The sequence below is a fragment of the Anopheles coluzzii genome, chromosome 3 (assembly GCF_943734685.1).
Source record: "Anopheles coluzzii chromosome 3, AcolN3, whole genome shotgun sequence".
Taxonomy (NCBI): Eukaryota; Metazoa; Arthropoda; class Insecta; order Diptera; family Culicidae; genus Anopheles; species Anopheles coluzzii.
In genome coordinates this window covers 56,406,287-56,423,678 of record NC_064671.1, presented here as the reverse complement: position 1 = coordinate 56,423,678, position 17,392 = coordinate 56,406,287, and the positions used below count along the sequence as shown (strand labels likewise).

The 17,392-nt window shown below is 40.8% G+C and overlaps 1 protein-coding gene across 1 annotated transcript; it reads right to left on the bottom strand.

Annotated features, from left to right (window-relative positions):
• Positions 1 to 24: 24 nt before the first annotated feature.
• Positions 25 to 12,703, bottom strand: LOC120958456 (anoctamin-4). Its single transcript, XM_040381286.2, has 12 exons — positions 10,088 to 12,703; positions 7,071 to 7,594; positions 6,213 to 6,612; positions 3,971 to 4,276; positions 2,954 to 3,907; positions 2,691 to 2,855; positions 2,311 to 2,624; positions 2,063 to 2,202; positions 1,771 to 1,976; positions 1,547 to 1,652; positions 1,116 to 1,484; positions 25 to 919 (listed from the first exon to the last, which is right to left on the bottom strand). The coding sequence occupies exons 1-12, from the start codon at positions 10,682 to 10,684 to the stop codon at positions 801 to 803; spliced, it is 4,200 nt and encodes a 1,399-aa protein (XP_040237220.2). The 5' UTR covers positions 10,685 to 12,703; the 3' UTR covers positions 25 to 800.
• Positions 12,704 to 17,392: the final 4,689 nt, after the last annotated feature.

Genomic DNA, 17,392 nt, shown 5'->3' with positions numbered 1-17,392 from the left:
TTTGCATTGCCACAACGCTGTAACTGTATTTCGAGTTTTATATATTTGTCTAAATCAATTTACAATTTTTACAAACAAGTTCACGCTGTCAGAATATGGATACCTGATGTAGTGAATGACGATGTGAAACCAATGCTTGACGATCGATTTTCGATGTTAATGAACCGTTCGATAGAGATCAAGATATGATTTCCGTAAGCAATGTGTTTTTTCAATACGTCCAAATATCATCCGGTTGTTGTACGCTTTTTATCTTACATGTTACATTATTCTCTTGCTTGCATTTAAAAAAAAGTAAAAAAAAAACTATTGTTACATATGAAAATTCGTTCAACTTTAATCATTGACTTTAAGTACGCATATAAGCATATAAGTAGAAATAAAGCACCTTCACGGATTTCAGTCTCGGATGGAGATGAATTTTTGAACACGTTTTTGCGCAGTGGTTCGATACATTTCGTCATAAGAATAATAAATAAAATGATACTGTTATCAAAATAAAAACCTATATGTTCAATTAAAGTAATTTTGTTTCATGGACGATGCCTATAAGCTTTTGCTTATAAAATCTATGAATTGTTGCACAAAAAATCGCCAAATTAATTCATTTGCTTTTAATGTTATCGTTTCGTACTACTACGTGATAAGATTTACGTATTGATTGATTTTGTGTAAATAGTGTTGATTTACGTGTAAGTAGTGTTGAAAACTTTTATCTTGCAACTAAAGTGCGTTTCTGATTATCATGTCATCCATTCGTCAATCTGCCTGAGTCAGACGAACAGGGGCAGCAGCTAATGCTAGGTAACTTCCCAAACAGTCGATTCTAATGAGTGCCTTGGCCGGTTGGGAACTTCAACATGAGCGTCAAGTCCATCGCTGAGTCTGCTTAGACGGCGTGCCCAGCTGCCCCGCATTCCTGTATGACAGATGGTATTGAATTATTTACCAGTTTTATCCAAACACAGTAAAAAGAAAGCAAAATCCAAGCAAAAATTTAAATTACATCAGTGGTAATGAGGATCACGAGAACCTATAACAAAATAATACAATGTCTAAAATATGCTGGTATACGAAAAAATGTTCACACATTCATGTTCATCACTTTCAATTACCTTGTCTGCTGTTATTACTTTGTTCGCGAAGTGTATGTAGAATTTCTTCATAATCGGTTTCACGAGATTTCTTCAATCCGTGCTGATATTTGGCTTCTTTCGCAAGGAGTTGTTCACGTTGGATTTGTGTCTTTACTTCGATTGGTATATCCGGTATGATGAATTGCATAATACCAGTAAGAACGAATACAATATGCTCAAATATAACAACGAACGCCAAACGCGCTGCAAACACGTGCCAGTAGTGTGGACTAAGCCCGTACTGCTCGTCAGCATCTGGCCCATTACGATACCCTCTATATTGGCAAGTGTCGGGGTCCGACTCCGTCTTAGTTCCCCATTCCTCTTTGTAGTCGGAGGTATTGAATGCTGCCCAAAGAAATCAGACCTGTAGCTTTTATTTGTGATACTTTTTTGTATTTGTTACTTACTTGAAAGCGAGTGCTCAATATATCCATGCAACGAAAATTGTGGTGAGTACACGTACTTATAGACCATTCGTGGGATAAAGTCACTAGTGTAAGCAATAACAAATGCCTGTTATAGAAATAAACATTAAACGAAATAATAACTAAAATATTTGCTATTCTCCTAAGCTTTTGGGGAGAATGAAGAATTTATTCTCCCATATTTGGGTTTCAAATGCAATACTTACATTTGACACAACAGCTGTATACGTTATTATTTTCAATATACCATACCAAGCCCCAATGTCTTCGACGCGCTCTGCGAGTGGGCGCCGGGATTGTGTTACCATTTTGTATGCGTCTAGCCTAATTTCAGCAATATTGTTAAGTAGTGCAAATAAGGGCGCCAATGGAAAAGCAGCTACGAAAAGTGTAACAAATCCGTATTGAACGACTGAAAAGAAAACACACAAAAAAGCATGAAAAACGAAGAATACAGTTTCGTTTGAAGGCTTTAAACGCAAGCTCTGCGGTACGCACTCATTTCCAAATACTCGTCAAACAAAGCTAATTTTCCTGGATCTTGCAAATGATAGTCCTGTTCCCATGCCATGTGCAAATGGGTTTCATCCTTTGTAAGCTGTTTGTGCTTTCGCCGACGCCACCAATTGTAAAAGGCACTAACGGATGGTAAAGGAGTAGAGAGGCTAACTTATCAGAACACTGTTGGAAGGCACGTACTAGTAAATGTGAACTCCATTTGTATGAAGTCCATGAAGTATACTTACGGGAAAAAATATTCCATAAAGTTGTTCCAGCACTGTTTGCCGACCATAATGATAGCTAGCTGAATACAAAGCTCACTGAGACATCCAGCTGGATCACAAATATCGCCCTTTAGCCGAAGAAATTCACTTTTTCTGGCCACATCATCGCCGGGATAGTCATAGAAGCGCCCCTTGAAGAATGCTATATAGATCAATGAACTGTAGAAGTTCATGAACTCAAACACGAATATTTTCACCGTATAGGAGTCTTCGTATTCTGTTTGAGTGCGCGGATTTTCCATATTGGTTAGATACAGGGCTAATTTATGGTATATCTGTTCAGTTTGAAGATCATAAGAGTAAGTGATCTTTGCTGGATAGTAGAAATATGATGCACTTACACGTGTGAGCAACATGATGATGATAAGATTGATTAACGCCGCAGTCATGGTAGTAAACAGTTTGGCATGCGTTCGAAAAAATGATCCCCCTCCGCTGTAGATGACCGAAACGAGCGATATTCTGTAAATGATGGTTCCAAGAACAGCTCCAAGAACTACCGAAATCTGCGACAATGTGCAAAAAGATTTATGAAATACAAATAGAAATTCAATCACTCCATACCATCTCAAAGGGTCTTCACACGGTCACACATGATACATACCATGAACAAAACAGCACTAGATGTAGCTACAAAGCGGACTGCTCGGGTCCACGTCGGCATGTAAGGTTCTTTTTCTCGGGTGACCGGATTTATGCGGAACGTCTTGACGGTAGTTTCAAACTCTGGTCGCATATCTTCCTCATTTTCAATATTCTGAAGATCCCACTCCCACACCAACACTGATTGCTTTCGCTTCCACAACTCCAGAAAAGTGGTTGCCCAAAACGACATGAAGATCGCAAAGAACACGGTGGACGGATTGTCAAAGAGATAGGTGAGCTGTGCGAAAAAGCAAGACTCATGAAGCTGCTGATAGCTGCATGCTCGATCGCACAACGGGCATAACATGGTTTTTCCCGGTCCGTTTTCGTCGCATATCTCTTTTGTTGGAATGTTATCACTAGAGTCCATCGTGGCAAGACCGTACAGAAAACAGAACAGCCCAACTATGGCCGGTGCGTATAGCATTTTGGTGTAGAAACCGAGCCAGCTGAAATAGAGGGCAATTTTGTCGCCGAAATATTTTCGCACAAGGCAAAGGGGCTGTTTCTTGTACCACTTGATCGGTCTTGCCCATTCGAGGTAAAGAAGCCGTCGATCGAATAGCGCACCGGACGAATGGTCTTTATCATAGCGACCCTCGTGCAAAGGGAAACAGGCGAGGTAGGTACCATCGTTCAGCAGCCGACGAATGCCAACATTATTTACTTTCTCCGTTTCGTCAAACCTTGTTCTCATCAGAATTTGCATAACTATCAGACTGCGCTGAGCGCTGGTATAGGATGTGCAACGATCCTTCACGATGAACTGTTCCTCCGGGTTTCCGTTGGCCGTTGCAGAGTAAAAGGAAGGCTCCTTCTCGATACGTTCGTGGTTGTACTCGGTCATAGACATGAACCTGTTCCAGTAGTTTAGAATTTTATTTTGTTGGCGGCGAAGTGCAGTTTCCTCTTCCTGTGGTATAAAAACAAAATCATTCAGCCCAATTTCGTGATTCCCATCTCAGCTCATACTGACCTTTACGCTGATTGTAATAAATCTTTTTACAGGTAGCTTTAAATTCATCACCTCTGCATAACGGGATTCCGTACGCCAGGGTATGTGAATTTTGACAAAGTATGTTTTGCCATCGAAGGCTTGTGCTTTGTCCTCCACCTCGAATTCCAACCCCTCGCGGATGAGATTTTCCTGAAACAGTTTGCGCTGGTGTCGTTTCAGAGCTTCCAGCTCGGTCATAACACCTTGATCATCTTCCTCGTAGCACAGTATCATGTCAATCTTTCGCCGTCCATCACGGAACATAAGAGACTCGGGATCCAGTCCCTGCAAAAACAATAATCAGAATTGCGATATTGTTCCTAGTTTTCTAAAATTGATATTCATATCATTATTGATTCTGAAAGTACAGGCGCTCCTCGAGATACACTATTAATGGGGACCGAAAAAGGTCGAATCTGCGTATAAGTACTGCGTATCTAAGGAGACTACCTTCATTCTGATATTAATCTTGGCGAGGAGTTTTCGAGATCATACTAAACGAAATAAATGCACCATAATATTCATTTGCAATAGTTATGGGACTACCCTTTTAATTGAGAATTATTAAATTCAAAATGTTATAACAATATGTTTTATACCATGAAGGCAGCACTTTTGATAAATTTGTGTTTTTAAGACATAAAACATTTATTTTAAACACATAATAAGCATTAATGGAATGAATATACGTGTCATCGTTGAAAAAAATGCATCAATATAATACTTCTTTAGAGAAAAAATATGGCATATTCTACATGATTTACATGATTTAAGTTTTCACAAATTCTCCATTATCGAATGAAATGGTTTTATCTCTTTTCATTATAACAACCAACTGTACTGTAGAGTTTCAGAGCTGTACATCATACTGACTGCTTTATAAGTGCTATGCTTTTATCGAAGACCTAACCCTTAGTAATCCAACAGATGTTTGTAACGACATTTCAAATATTTTGATTCATTTTATGACATTTCATATAAAGAAGCTTTCCAAAAAATCGAGAGAATCATCGGTGTGCTGTCGGAGTTCTGCCTCATTGTTTTATTTTTTAGTTTTTAGTGACCGTAGCTGGAGCTTAGTTATAATGTAGCTTATGACGCCACATAAAGAATTTTCATAAATATGGTTTGATTTGTTGCAGAATTTGTTGCTCTTGTTTTTTTTAATACATCGGAAGTTGTCATCATAGACGAATTTGAAATGCTAATTGTTCCAAACTTTTCTGTTAATACTTTACTTATCTGTCACTGTAAGTTTGCTTTTTCATTGAGATTTTTTTGTTTGGCAGCTAAAATTGATACTTCTCATTACACTTCCAACTAAAGTTGCTGATTAAATGTTTTGCATAACGGTTTCACGGGATATGTTTATCACGATGAATTTAGAATTTCACCTTTAGTATAATCAAAAATGATATTGATTTCTCTTCTTTTTGAATCAAAATTCTGTTCTGATGGATACTAATTGAAACTTCCATAACCTTTCATCCAGTCCTATATACTTAAGTAATATAATAATTGATATACTAAAGTAATAAAAAATAAGTTAAGAAAAAATCAATCAGTAAGGGATTTTTGAACTTATTGCAAAGCATAAAACATTCTTCTTCTTCTATTTTACGAAAAAAGCTCGTATGCTCCTATGCTGTTCAAACAGTTATTTTAAAAAGCAAATTCAGAGGGTTATTCTTTCTGAGATAGACTTCGACTATCTAGAGTCATATCTCTTCACAAAATACATGGAGGGGCTATTTTTATTTCGTCATTTAAATTTGAAAGTTTCACAAGTTCTCGCGAGTCGTATCTAAAACAGACTAGATCTAGACTACAGTTGAGATATAGCTGGACCTTGATTTTGACTATTATCGTAAGGAAATAAAGCATTTTCTAATGTATTTCTAAGTTCAAAAAAATATTTCTTCTTTTTTTGTTTGTAGGATATTAGTTTTTTTTCTATTTTTATCACTTCTACAGTATTGCGTAAGGTAAAAAACCAATCCAAGTCGTAGCCAAGACTGAGAACAACCCGGTGTGCACTTTTCGTGCGGAACGCAATGCTCGGATACTAATAATAGAATTCCACCTTTCCGCATCCTATGGTTGGGTGAGGGATATTTCTATTGCTTAAAGGGCAGCAGTTATGATAAATTTCAAGTAATCATTTGCGACACACATATGACGTCTGATCACGAGCGATTGTTAGAGCTCACGATAAAATTACCTCTTTATCCTGCTGACTGGAGCGGCGCGTATCTTGTGACTGGTCGGAAGCCTTGCGTAACTTGAGCAGATTTCGTAGGCTTCCTTTTCCAAGGGAACTATTTTTATCCACGCTCGTTCCACCGAAACCTTGGCCACCTTGAGTGGTTCCACCAGTCGGTTGATCGCTTAAGGAGCTGTGCGTTCCCGTTCCTATTCCACCCACTGAGGTTGGATCACGGTCACTGGTCAGCCCGAGCAGCTTGGAGGACGATCGTCGTCGCTCGTTGATGATGCTCGTTGTGCTGGAGTTAAAACTTTTATTGAATTCTGATACAATGTCTGGCGTATCCATCGGGGTACCAGGTATGTTTTCACTGGCATTTATTTTTGGACCAAATAGATTGCTGTAAAGATCGGGACTGAATATGTAATGCAACAGTGTTAATACGACAACACATCAATAACATTGCCAATTAGTCGTGTTATTTATTTTATTATCACAGACAAGCCAACAAAGTATAAAAACAAGAAAAGCAACAGATCATACAGAGAGCAAATTACAAATAAAAAAAAACACATGAAACATCAATTAGCAAAGAAAAACTCCTGGTCATGGTCCCCCAATATCCAACGGTTGATTATTCGACTTTATGATGATTGAAATCTGACGTTATTCATACCATTTATATCAGCATGATTATCAAACATTGGTTTTGAGATCATCATTAGTTCTTGTGTGTTAGATCGAGCGTAGCGTCCATTATGATTGTTTAACTTGTATGTGCTTGCCTATAGCTTTCTTGGAAAAACTGGCCACTGAACACATTGAGTGCACTTTTGGAACATTCAATTGAAAATCAACAAACCGTGGAATTACCTACGACTGTGCTCCTCTGTACCATATGGTGGAGCGACCTCCTCACGGGACAGTCGATCCTCGGTCTGGAGCCACTTCTCGACCGGTGTTTTAAGCAAGGGGCTTTCCATAATGTCTTCCAAGGGAGGTAATTTATCAATGAAGGTTTTATCTTTCGGACTGGCAGACGATACACCTCCGTTGACCATTCCCCCATACCCGTTGATGGTGGCAGGGTCAGCTTCTACTACAACTTCAAGCGACTTCGGTGGAATTGTCGAGCTCGGCGAGGCTGTACTGTCCTGAGAGGAAGACGGTTCAAGACCGCTTCCCAAGTCTTGGGCAGTCATGCGATGCATGAAATATTTTGTCTTTCCGTGATTGGTCAGATCAGGACCTACACCGGTTCCAGTACCAACCGCTGCCATTTCACTCCCTTCGCGTTTGTGTTGAAGTCCTGTGGTAATGGAGCCCTGGTGGTTATTAATAGATCTTAAATTGTCCGTGCTATGTCGCATGGATGCATGATGATGTTGGGACATCTGCTGCGGGAAGGGAAAATAATGGAAATGGCACAGAGTAAGTACGGCTCACACGTGAAATTATTGGTGCATATTCGATTGAAATCGGGTCAGCGCATTGCCCGTTTCCTAGCGTAGCTCCGGAAAGTTCTCAAGTAAGAAGGTGGAATTTTATCGTTACGTTTCAGTGAGATCGATTTTGTGGCAATCGAATGTTGACGGACTCGGCCAACAAAGCAATCGAAAATCAATAGCCATGCTAGGAATTAAATGAAAAACGGTTTACAATACTTTGTACTCATATTACCTTCGAACAAAGAAATGCGACTCTGATTACAGTAATTTTGTGCTGGGAATTTAAAGTAATTAACAAATAATAATTCTAAGATATTTTACTTTAAAGATGTATTCATTGAAAGTGGTTGTATAGTATTGAATTTTGTTTGGACGCGCCACATTGCACTACATAAAAAATTGAAAAAAAAAATCTTAATCAGTATAGTTTAGTATACAAAGGATCATTAACAATTCGTAACAGATTGTCACGAATCTTATACACGACAACATTAAATCGATGTACACGACTATAAATTTTTAAATTTTCTCCACGTTGCATATCCTTATTGGTCCTGAATTGGCAGAGATTTGAAAATGTAATAATAGTAATACATAAGAATAGAGGGCAATTGGTCGGTACCATTTCCAAATAAAATGTACTTTAAATTATTATTTTACAGCAATAACCTCGTTCCTTCTGAATACAAAAAAAAAACAAACACATTACTTATAGTCTCTCTATCATTGGACTCTTATTTACGCGTATGATATAACATAATAATTTATTATTGGGAAATCAGACCTTAATATCAATCGATTCTGTAATTGGTAGGTCCTTTGGTACAGTCGCATGGCTTAATAACATGCCCAACGTGAGTTCAAAACTCATATGGACCCGACATTCCGTTGCAAGGGACTGACTGACTGCGTGGTTAACTAATAAGTCCAAAAAGCTTGTAGAGGCCACCATGAACGCGTTACGCCACGTTGTTACGCCACGAAGAAGAATTACACAAGTACCTGCATTTTGTTAAACATGTTTTTTACCATTCCTCGTTCATATTCAAATGTCACGGAAGTTTGTGACGTTTATTATAGAGTAATTCAAACGTTAATCACAATACTTATCAATGTAATTGTAGTATATATAGTTAAGGAACGCAGTATTCTATGTTTAGGTTGAAATTTTGAGAAAAAACGGAGCTTAAACTGGGAATGAAAAACAATGTAAACTATAATATTTTGTGTCATTAAATGTAGCAAATACTTGCGGAATATTATCATCGTTACTATTATCATTAAAATGTTCATGTTCATCATCATGTTCATGTTGCAAGTTCATCATCAAGATCAGCATAAGAGCAAAGGCGTCATGCTCTGCATGCTACTTATTTGGCGAAGTTGATTGGCGGTTACTTTCTCTACCAAAAACCAAATTAAACTTCTACATTCCATAGCGTTCTATAACGGCACAAAACAATCTCAAAACAGGCACAAACAATCATACAAAACAATCAGTTTCACGGCAAATATTTTCGCAAATATTTCGCTTCACGGCGTGAAATTGTCTCAATATGTCTGGTTACACGGAATGCCTTTATTCGTTTACCCATAAGACGATGGTCAATACAACACATCATGTGTAACACATGGTAGTTTGGTCCACACGGGGTATGAACCTATGACGTTCATGTTGTTAAGTCATACGAGTTAACGAATGGTCCAAAATGGTCCAATCAAACAAGAATCCATCGTACAGTCTCGGACATCATTTGGCGCTTGGGATCCGTTAGTATGCATGTAACTATGTACCTGAACGCGGTATCTGTTGCCTTTGAACCATGTGTCTCGCCACCAAAACTGAGTTTCTACAGTTTTTGTTTAGTAAAAATGTAAAATACTGTTTGTAACGTGGTTTTACATTACTAACAAATCTAAATAACTACTTATTATTTCGATTATCGAGCAATAATCATTGCGTTTTTCATATATTTTCTGATTGTTTGAAATGTGTATAGGCATTTTCACGTTTCGAGATTCGCCATAAAAAAGCACCATTAAAAGCTGTTCCTTTTTCTGCTCAATACAGTTTGGCATTTTTTTATCTATGTTCTAGAAAAAATATTTTTAAACTATTGTATGTCCTATGCAATTTGTATATAAAGTATAAACGTGACTTCAGTGGATTAAACTCCTAATGCTTGTGTTCATGACTCAATTAAAAAATACTCATTAACATTGTTGAATACCAAAACCGAAATATACTGTTTTGTGCAATACCTTGGTTAATAAAACTGAATAATATCTTGGTTAATAAAAGTACAGTAATGGTGAATGTACACTGCATGCAATGCGAGACTGGGTTATATGCCCATTCGGGGTATAAATAAGTAAGAACCGTTGGTATAAAAAGTTAAAAAAAAAGCTCTATATTCTTTATGCTTCAAGAATGTTTCTTACCCTAATATTGTGGCAGCTATCGCTAAGCGTAGCATTTTTGGCGTATCTTACAACGGATAATCGTTCGAAGGCCGGGGCGCACGAGTCCTGGCTGTATCGCCGATAGCGAGTGTTTCCCACAGGACTAGAATGTACGGTACGTGGGCCTCTCGTTTGCTGTTCCGCTACGGTGGTTTCACGGGACGGGTGTTCCTTTTTCTGCTCAACACAGTTTGGCATTAACACTTCAAAGCTATCACTATTATCAACAGTTACAGCAAAATGATTAAAACCGTCGGTGGCCTCTTCATTGTTTGTAGTAGCCATATGATTAGTTGTCTGACAGTGGTATAAAGGAAGCGATCCTCTTCGCGTGGAATCTAAGACTGAGTTACGCACGTGCAAAGGTAAACCATTTTGTGTATCGTAGCTCGTTTGATTATCGGTACATCTGCAGGTTTGTTGTTTGTCTATATTTGATTCTATAGCTACATGACAACTGGAACAACTAAAATGTTGTCTTATGTATGACGTTTCGTTACATTCGACTGTAGTTTTCTTAAAGTTGTAACTTAAAGCACGGGAATTCCTACAGCTGTGTGATCTTAGTTCGTGCATCGCAGAAACAGCAGTCCCAAGAAATTGTTGTTTTTCACTTCTTTTACTGTTCTAGCTGCATGCGATTGATTGCGTGCAGCTATGATGACACTCGTTTCCACTGTACGAAATGATTAACAGAAAACTGATCAGGAAAAACGGCTTATCACACTGGCGATACACTGCACATACAACTTGCTTTTACTTTTCTTTCCTATCACATCTATTTGCCCTCGTTATTCACGCATCGGGGCGGAGCAAATGCATTTACTTCATAAAACATTTACCATGTATCGATCGATGAACGGTAATCTGCAATTTCTTTTGTTAGTGCACGTCATGATGTTTTGCTTGATTTTTATGATTTTTTTTCGAATCCCACGCATAGAAAAATTGCATTGACTTGACTTTTAGTCTGTTCGTTCATTAGGTTGAAACTAATATTTAGCTTATTTAAATAACATTCAAATCAACTAAAACATTCGTAAATACACATTCTTCTTCACAGTTGCAATACACAATTGGCACATTTTATAGTACATAAATATAGTGGCGGTATGTTGTGGATTTCATTAACACTTGCGATTCTGAAGCCAATGATAAGCCCCTTTCGATGATCCAGAATGCATTTGGAACATTTCATGAACAATGCCGTTCGTCTAGCTTGACCACCGTCATCCAACTGAGGATACTCTTGTTCGTTGTAGTTCCATAAATGTGTTGGGTTGCATGTCGGCACGGAAACATTACTCTGTGTCGTAATGGATCTCCCTCGTTCTCCAACAACTTTCTCCGGAACCGTTCCAGTCGCTGATTTAGAATCAATATTGCCATATCGGCCAACCGCGCTCGCTAGCCGTAACTGACGACACGTGCTTTCGTCACCGGGAAAAATCGAAAAAGGCCACATTCACCGGATCGGTAGAAAGTAGCTTGCTCCTAAGGATGGTTAGTCCTGTAATAGTGACACCAATACGGAAAGGGCTACGCATACCAATGGAACGAACTGATGGTGTGTAGAATTGTCAACACGCGATTGCTACGCATCTTTTAACTGTGTACCACAATGTTTTGTTTTGATGGGTTCCACTGTGCCGTGTATGCCTTCGTGAACGGACCCCATGTTTTCATGATGATAACACGCATCATCAATGTTGTCCGTTACAGGCACAGCAGGTGGTCCTAAAGAAAGGTCCTGAGCAGCAACGTTATCGATTTTGTTCGATCGTGAATAAATAATGTATGTGATTTTCTTTTCTAGTAGGACTCGCAGGTTTATCCTTACGATTGATGGCCGAATGTGGTTCATATAACTCATGAAACAATTTTGTTCTTGTTGAATAAAGAATATTTTTTCATAGTTTCAACCACCACTTGACACGTTTATTTCGACACCTTTAGATATCACCAACGCTTTAACAGTGTAATCAAACTGATTTCATTCTTCAAAAGATTTATGTTCCTTGTTACTGGTAATTAATTACACATGTCAAAGTTTTATTAAAAACTGATAGCTTTTCACAAATATTAGAGAACACTTCTGTCGTTAGCGCATGTCAAAGTAAATAACTATTTAACCCTTGCTAATTAATGAACCTATTTCAAACATATTCTCTAGGACACGAAACACATCCAACCTGTCGGCTTGTGGGCTGCGTACTGAGTGTTGAAACTAATGATGAATTGCAGCGACCTACCCATCGACGACGGCAAAGGACACGTGTTAACGGTAGTGGAAATATGTGTGTAACCACAAATAATAAGAACAGATTAAAAATAAATTATAACAGGGATAGTGTAAAATTACTGAGTTGCACACACTTGGTGTTCGAGTGGAAGTAAACAGCAAACATATAAAATTTGGAAATAACATTGACAAAACGACGAAATCATTAGTAAGGGCGTACAGTCGACTCAACAGCGTAAGGTTTATAGCTGGTCAATAATATTCTATTGAAACAATGTGAATGTTGTTAAAATGTATGGCAGGTAGTAGTGATGGGCAAAACAGACAATTTCGAAGCCGGCTCCGGAGCCGGCTCCGCACCCACGGCTCCGGAGCCGGCTCCGCTCCGACGGCTCCGGAGCCGGCTCTGCTCCGACGGCTCCGGAGCCGGCTCCGCTCCGACGGCTCCGGAGCCGGCTCCGCACCAACGGCTCCGCTCCAACGGCTCCGGAGCCGGTTTTAACACAAAGGACCAAAATAACTTTTTCAATGAAGTTTAAATCGAGAAAATCCGTAAATAGCAGAGTAGGTCATGTTTAAAAGAATTTATCAAAAAAAACATCGATGACTTTTGAATATTGTTAAGAAAGGCGAGACCAACGAATGCTACACAACGTCATGCATGTCAATACTGCAATTACATCGTGTATTGGTTTCCACACGTGCGAGAAGATATATTCGTTTTTTTATTACGCTATCATACAATGATGTCTCTATTGAACCGTTAGTTCCGAGCCGTTGGTCTGGAGCCGTTAATTCGTGGGCCGGTGGGCCTGAAGCTGGCTCCGCAGCCGTTGGAACGGAGCCGTGAGTGCAGAGCCGTTAGTCCGGAGCCGGCTACGGAGCCGTTAGTCCGAAGCCGGCTACGGAGCCGTTGGTGCGGAGCCGGCTCCGGAGCCTTTGGTGCGGAGCCGGCTCCGGAGCCGTTGGTGCGGAGCCGTTGGTGCGGAGCCGGCTCCGGAGCCGTCGGAGCGGAGCCGGCTCCGGAGCCGTCGGAGCGGAGCTGGCTCCGGAGCCGTTAGTCCGGAGCCGGCTCCGGAGCCGTTGATGCTCTCCGAAACGCCCATCACTAGCAGGTAGTGATGGGTCAAGTAGCACCGTGCTACCACGCACGTACAGCACAGTGAAGTGTGCGAGCACAAATGCACACTCAATAAAATGGTGGTAGCACTTTTGTGTCACCGCTAGTGATGAGTCAAGTACCTCTTTTCACTGTGTGGTGCTGTGGTACCACGCACAGTCTTCTGTGCTGTGTGTGCGTAGTACCACACTTAATGTGTGGTCGCACAGTAGCTGTGTTCCCGCACAATTTTTGCACAATTACTGTGTTATCGCACAGTTAGTGTGCTTTGCACACTTTTTGTACTCCGCACAGCTACCACACAGTTTGCACAGTTTGTATGCTCCGCACAGTTTCTGTGCTCCGCACAGTTATTGTGCGCACACAGTTACACCGCGCTCTCGCATCAATCGAAACAGAAATCATACGGACGACACACGAGGCGTAAACTTTGACGTAAACTGGATTTAGGCCATACAACTGTATAATCTTTTGACGGGAAGTTTATGCTCTCCCATACAATTCAAGCGTGAACTTTTTGAGTTTACGCTTCGTGTGCCGTTGGTATAACCCGCAAATCAGAGTCGATCAAACGTGAGGACCCGTCAGTCATCTCGAACAAACAAGACAAACATCGTCTCGAACCGATCAAATTCACAACAAATGTGGTGTCTTGTTCGATTGGTGTCAGAGCGCGGTGTAATTGTGCGCGCACAATAACTGTGCGGAGCACAGAAACTGTGCGGAGCACACAATAACTGTGCGGAGCACACAAACTGTGCGGAGTTGGAGAGTAAAATTATCATGAAAAATGAAGTATAGAAACTGTGCGGAGCACAAAAATCGTGCGGAACACAAAAAATGTGCGAAATGTGGCACCACAATTTTATAAAATGTGCAATTGTGCTCGCACATTTTACTGTGCTGTGTGTGCGTGGTGGCACAGTGCTACTTGACTCATCACTAGTCACCGCACAATTTTGTGCTATAGCACAATTTTGTGTCATAGCACAATTTTGAGTTAAAGCGAGATTTTGTGTGCGTACAATTCTGTGCTCTTCACAATTTTGTGTACGCACAGGATTGTGTTGTAGCACAATTTTGTCTGCGCTCAATTTTGTCCTATTGTACAATTGTGTGTGTGCACTGTTATTTTTTAATTTAAATTAACATAATAACGGCATCCGTCATATTTTCAATACATCATGTATCGACAGATATTGTTCTCAGGACCTTTGTTTCCTGTAAGTTTTGATAAGGCTAATGGCCTTATAATCTGCTGAATGTAATAGCAACAAGTTTAGGTGTGGTGTCGGGTTCTATGGATGTTTGGTGTGTGGGTTCATCTCATACTATTACTGGTTGTGGGGTTATGTTCTGTTGCTGTCGGTTATGGTTGTGATAGTCCGGTGATGTTGTTTGGTTGGTTGAAATGGGTGGTTTGGTTTGTATATTTGTATATTTATTAAATGATCGACGGACCTCATAAGCCCACTCGATATATGTAGGAGTACAATACGAATATAACATATATTTTTTACATAGTCACACGCTTTTACACAACAATCACAAGGATGCTAAACATTCTGACGAGATGCTCGAAGCAAATTAATGCGACTCAACACATTTGATATCGTCATGCCAGGCTCATACGCATCAGCTGCCGCATTCAGAGCAAGACATATGCGCAAGAACGGGTCTCGGGTGGCGAAGGCGGTACTGGTCTCCGGGATGGCCAGCATCGCCCGAGGGCGGAGGGTACTTGCAGGCACGTATAGCTGTATCGACGAGAGCAAAGCCGGACAATCGATGCTACCGTTGAGAAGCCCAACGATGAATGCCAGTCTTGCCCAGTCGTCGAGTTGGGGTAAGCCAAGCAAAAAACGCATTGTCGTGTTGTCATTGTCATTATTGCTGCCCCACGAACGGAGCGCGAAACGGGTAGCCCTACGCTGGATGGACTCCAAACGCGCGCAACCTCCCGAGCAGAGGAGGGCCACCACACAACGCTGCCATACTCCAGCACTGACCGAATAAGAGTACAATAAAGAGTTTTGGTGCAGATTGGGTTAACGACCAAACCTAGCAAATGACTTCATCTTTTCACAACGTGATCAAGGTGTTGCTCAAACGTGAGTTTCGCGTCGACGAGAACACCCAAGTCCTTGACACAATCGACTCTCGGCAAAGTTTGCCCGTTTAGCGTGTAGTCGAAATGCTCTGGAGAGCGTGAACGGATGATGTTGATGGTAACACACTTATCAACTCAAATGGTTAAGGAGTTTCGCGTGCACCAGTTATAAAAGTCATCCAGTGAAGCCTGGAGTATCCGATGGTCATCTTGTCCCTGGATTTGACGAAAGATTTTGGTGTCATCCGCGTAGAGCAGGTTATTATCCCCAGGAAGGATTGTGGAAACATCATTTATGTGAAGGACAAATAGCAAGGGTCCCAGATTGCTGCCTTGAGGGATGCCAGATCTTTCGCAACGGCATTTTCGCAACGGCCCTTAACGATGTAATGCCGCGATACTTAGAAGCCTCATTCTTGCAGCCTTTCTTATGGATTGGTGTTAACCATGAGACCTTTCAAGAGACAGGGAAGGTGCATGAACGTAGCGATTCCGCGAAGATTTTTGCTAGTAACGAAGCAAACGATGCAGTGCACTTTTTAAGGATCACTGTCGGGATGCCATAAGGGCCAGCGGTGTAGGACATCTTTAGGCGGTCTATGACGCGGGTGACTGACGAGGTATTAATGACCGGTAGCATGGGATGAAGTGCATTGGCAGGTTTGCTAGTAAGTGCAGCATGAAGGACCTTGGGGTGCATGTTGTCAGGAACAAAAGTGTCCTCAAAACGTAGCAGCTCAAACCTGGGAAGCCGGAAGATTTGCTCTTATTGTTTGCGTAGCTCCAGAAGCGTTGAGAATGCACGCGCAGCTTTTTTAATATTACGCAGGTACCTGTGGTGGCTGTTATAATGTCGATAAAATGCTTGGACGCTGTTGTAGTAAACCCGAAAAGCAGGACTCCTTTGATCACGCGAGTTACGATATGCAGCACGTTTCGCTATTTTCAGTGTACGTAGTGTGCGGTAACAGCAGTCCCGACTTCGATACGGTTTTTTGATGGGGACGCATTCATTCAGTGCCATTCGCATAAACTGAGAGAAATCATCGAAGATTCGTCAAATAGTGAGATCAGGCTCTCGAGCTTGGGCAAATCAACACAAGCAAAATCGAGCAGCCTCTCCACAACATTAGATGGAATGCGTCAAATCAGTAGGGTGGGTAACAAAGTGGACGTATCTTCTTCTTCTTCTATGGCTCAACAACCGTTGTCGGTCAAGGCCTGCCTGTACCCACTTGTGGGCTTGGCTTTCAGTGACTAATTGGTTCCCCCCCATAGCAGGATAGTCAGTCCTACGTATGGCGGCACGGTCTATTTGGGGATTGAACCCATAATGGGCATGTTGTTAAGTCGTACGAGTTGACGACTGTACTATATAGACCGGCTGTGGACGTATACTGGACACAAAAGCCGTAATCTCTCGTGAAATGGTTGATAAACCACATGTATGGTAGATCGTTAGCCACCAGAATATCGCGAATAACCAGGCTGTTTTCAGATTCTTTCGATTTCTTTGAGCAAGGAAGGTCTAGCAGTATCGAGCTCTATCACAGGACAATAAGAGATGGTCTATATCGTGGATCCCATCCCGCAGATGCATACTTTAGTTGGAGTGAGGTCTATTCGTTGTAGATGCGCCCCCAACGAAAAGTGATTCGACATAAGTTGGGACATCATTCGTATAAAGGTCCGTATGACTGATAGTCCTTCAAACTCAGCCTCAAGGTCTCAGAGACACCTCCCGAGTTATGGAAAATAGGAGCTCGTCCTGTTCTACACATGATTTGTCATGTACTGTTATACTATAGAGCA

Excerpts from the sequence above, each read along its gene's own strand:
- LOC120958456 (XM_040381286.2), bottom strand. The coding sequence starts at position 10,684 with ATGCACGAACTAAGATCACACAGCTGTAGGAATTCCCGTGCTTTAAGT. Across the intron at positions 2,856-2,953 it reads CTAGTGCTGTTTTGTTCATG|ATTTCGGTAGTTCTTGGAGC; the intron begins GTATGTATCATG and ends ACATTGTCGCAG. Across the intron at positions 1,977-2,062 it reads TGACGAGTATTTGGAAATGA|TCGTTCAATACGGATTTGTT; the intron begins GTGCGTACCGCA and ends TTTTCTTTTCAG.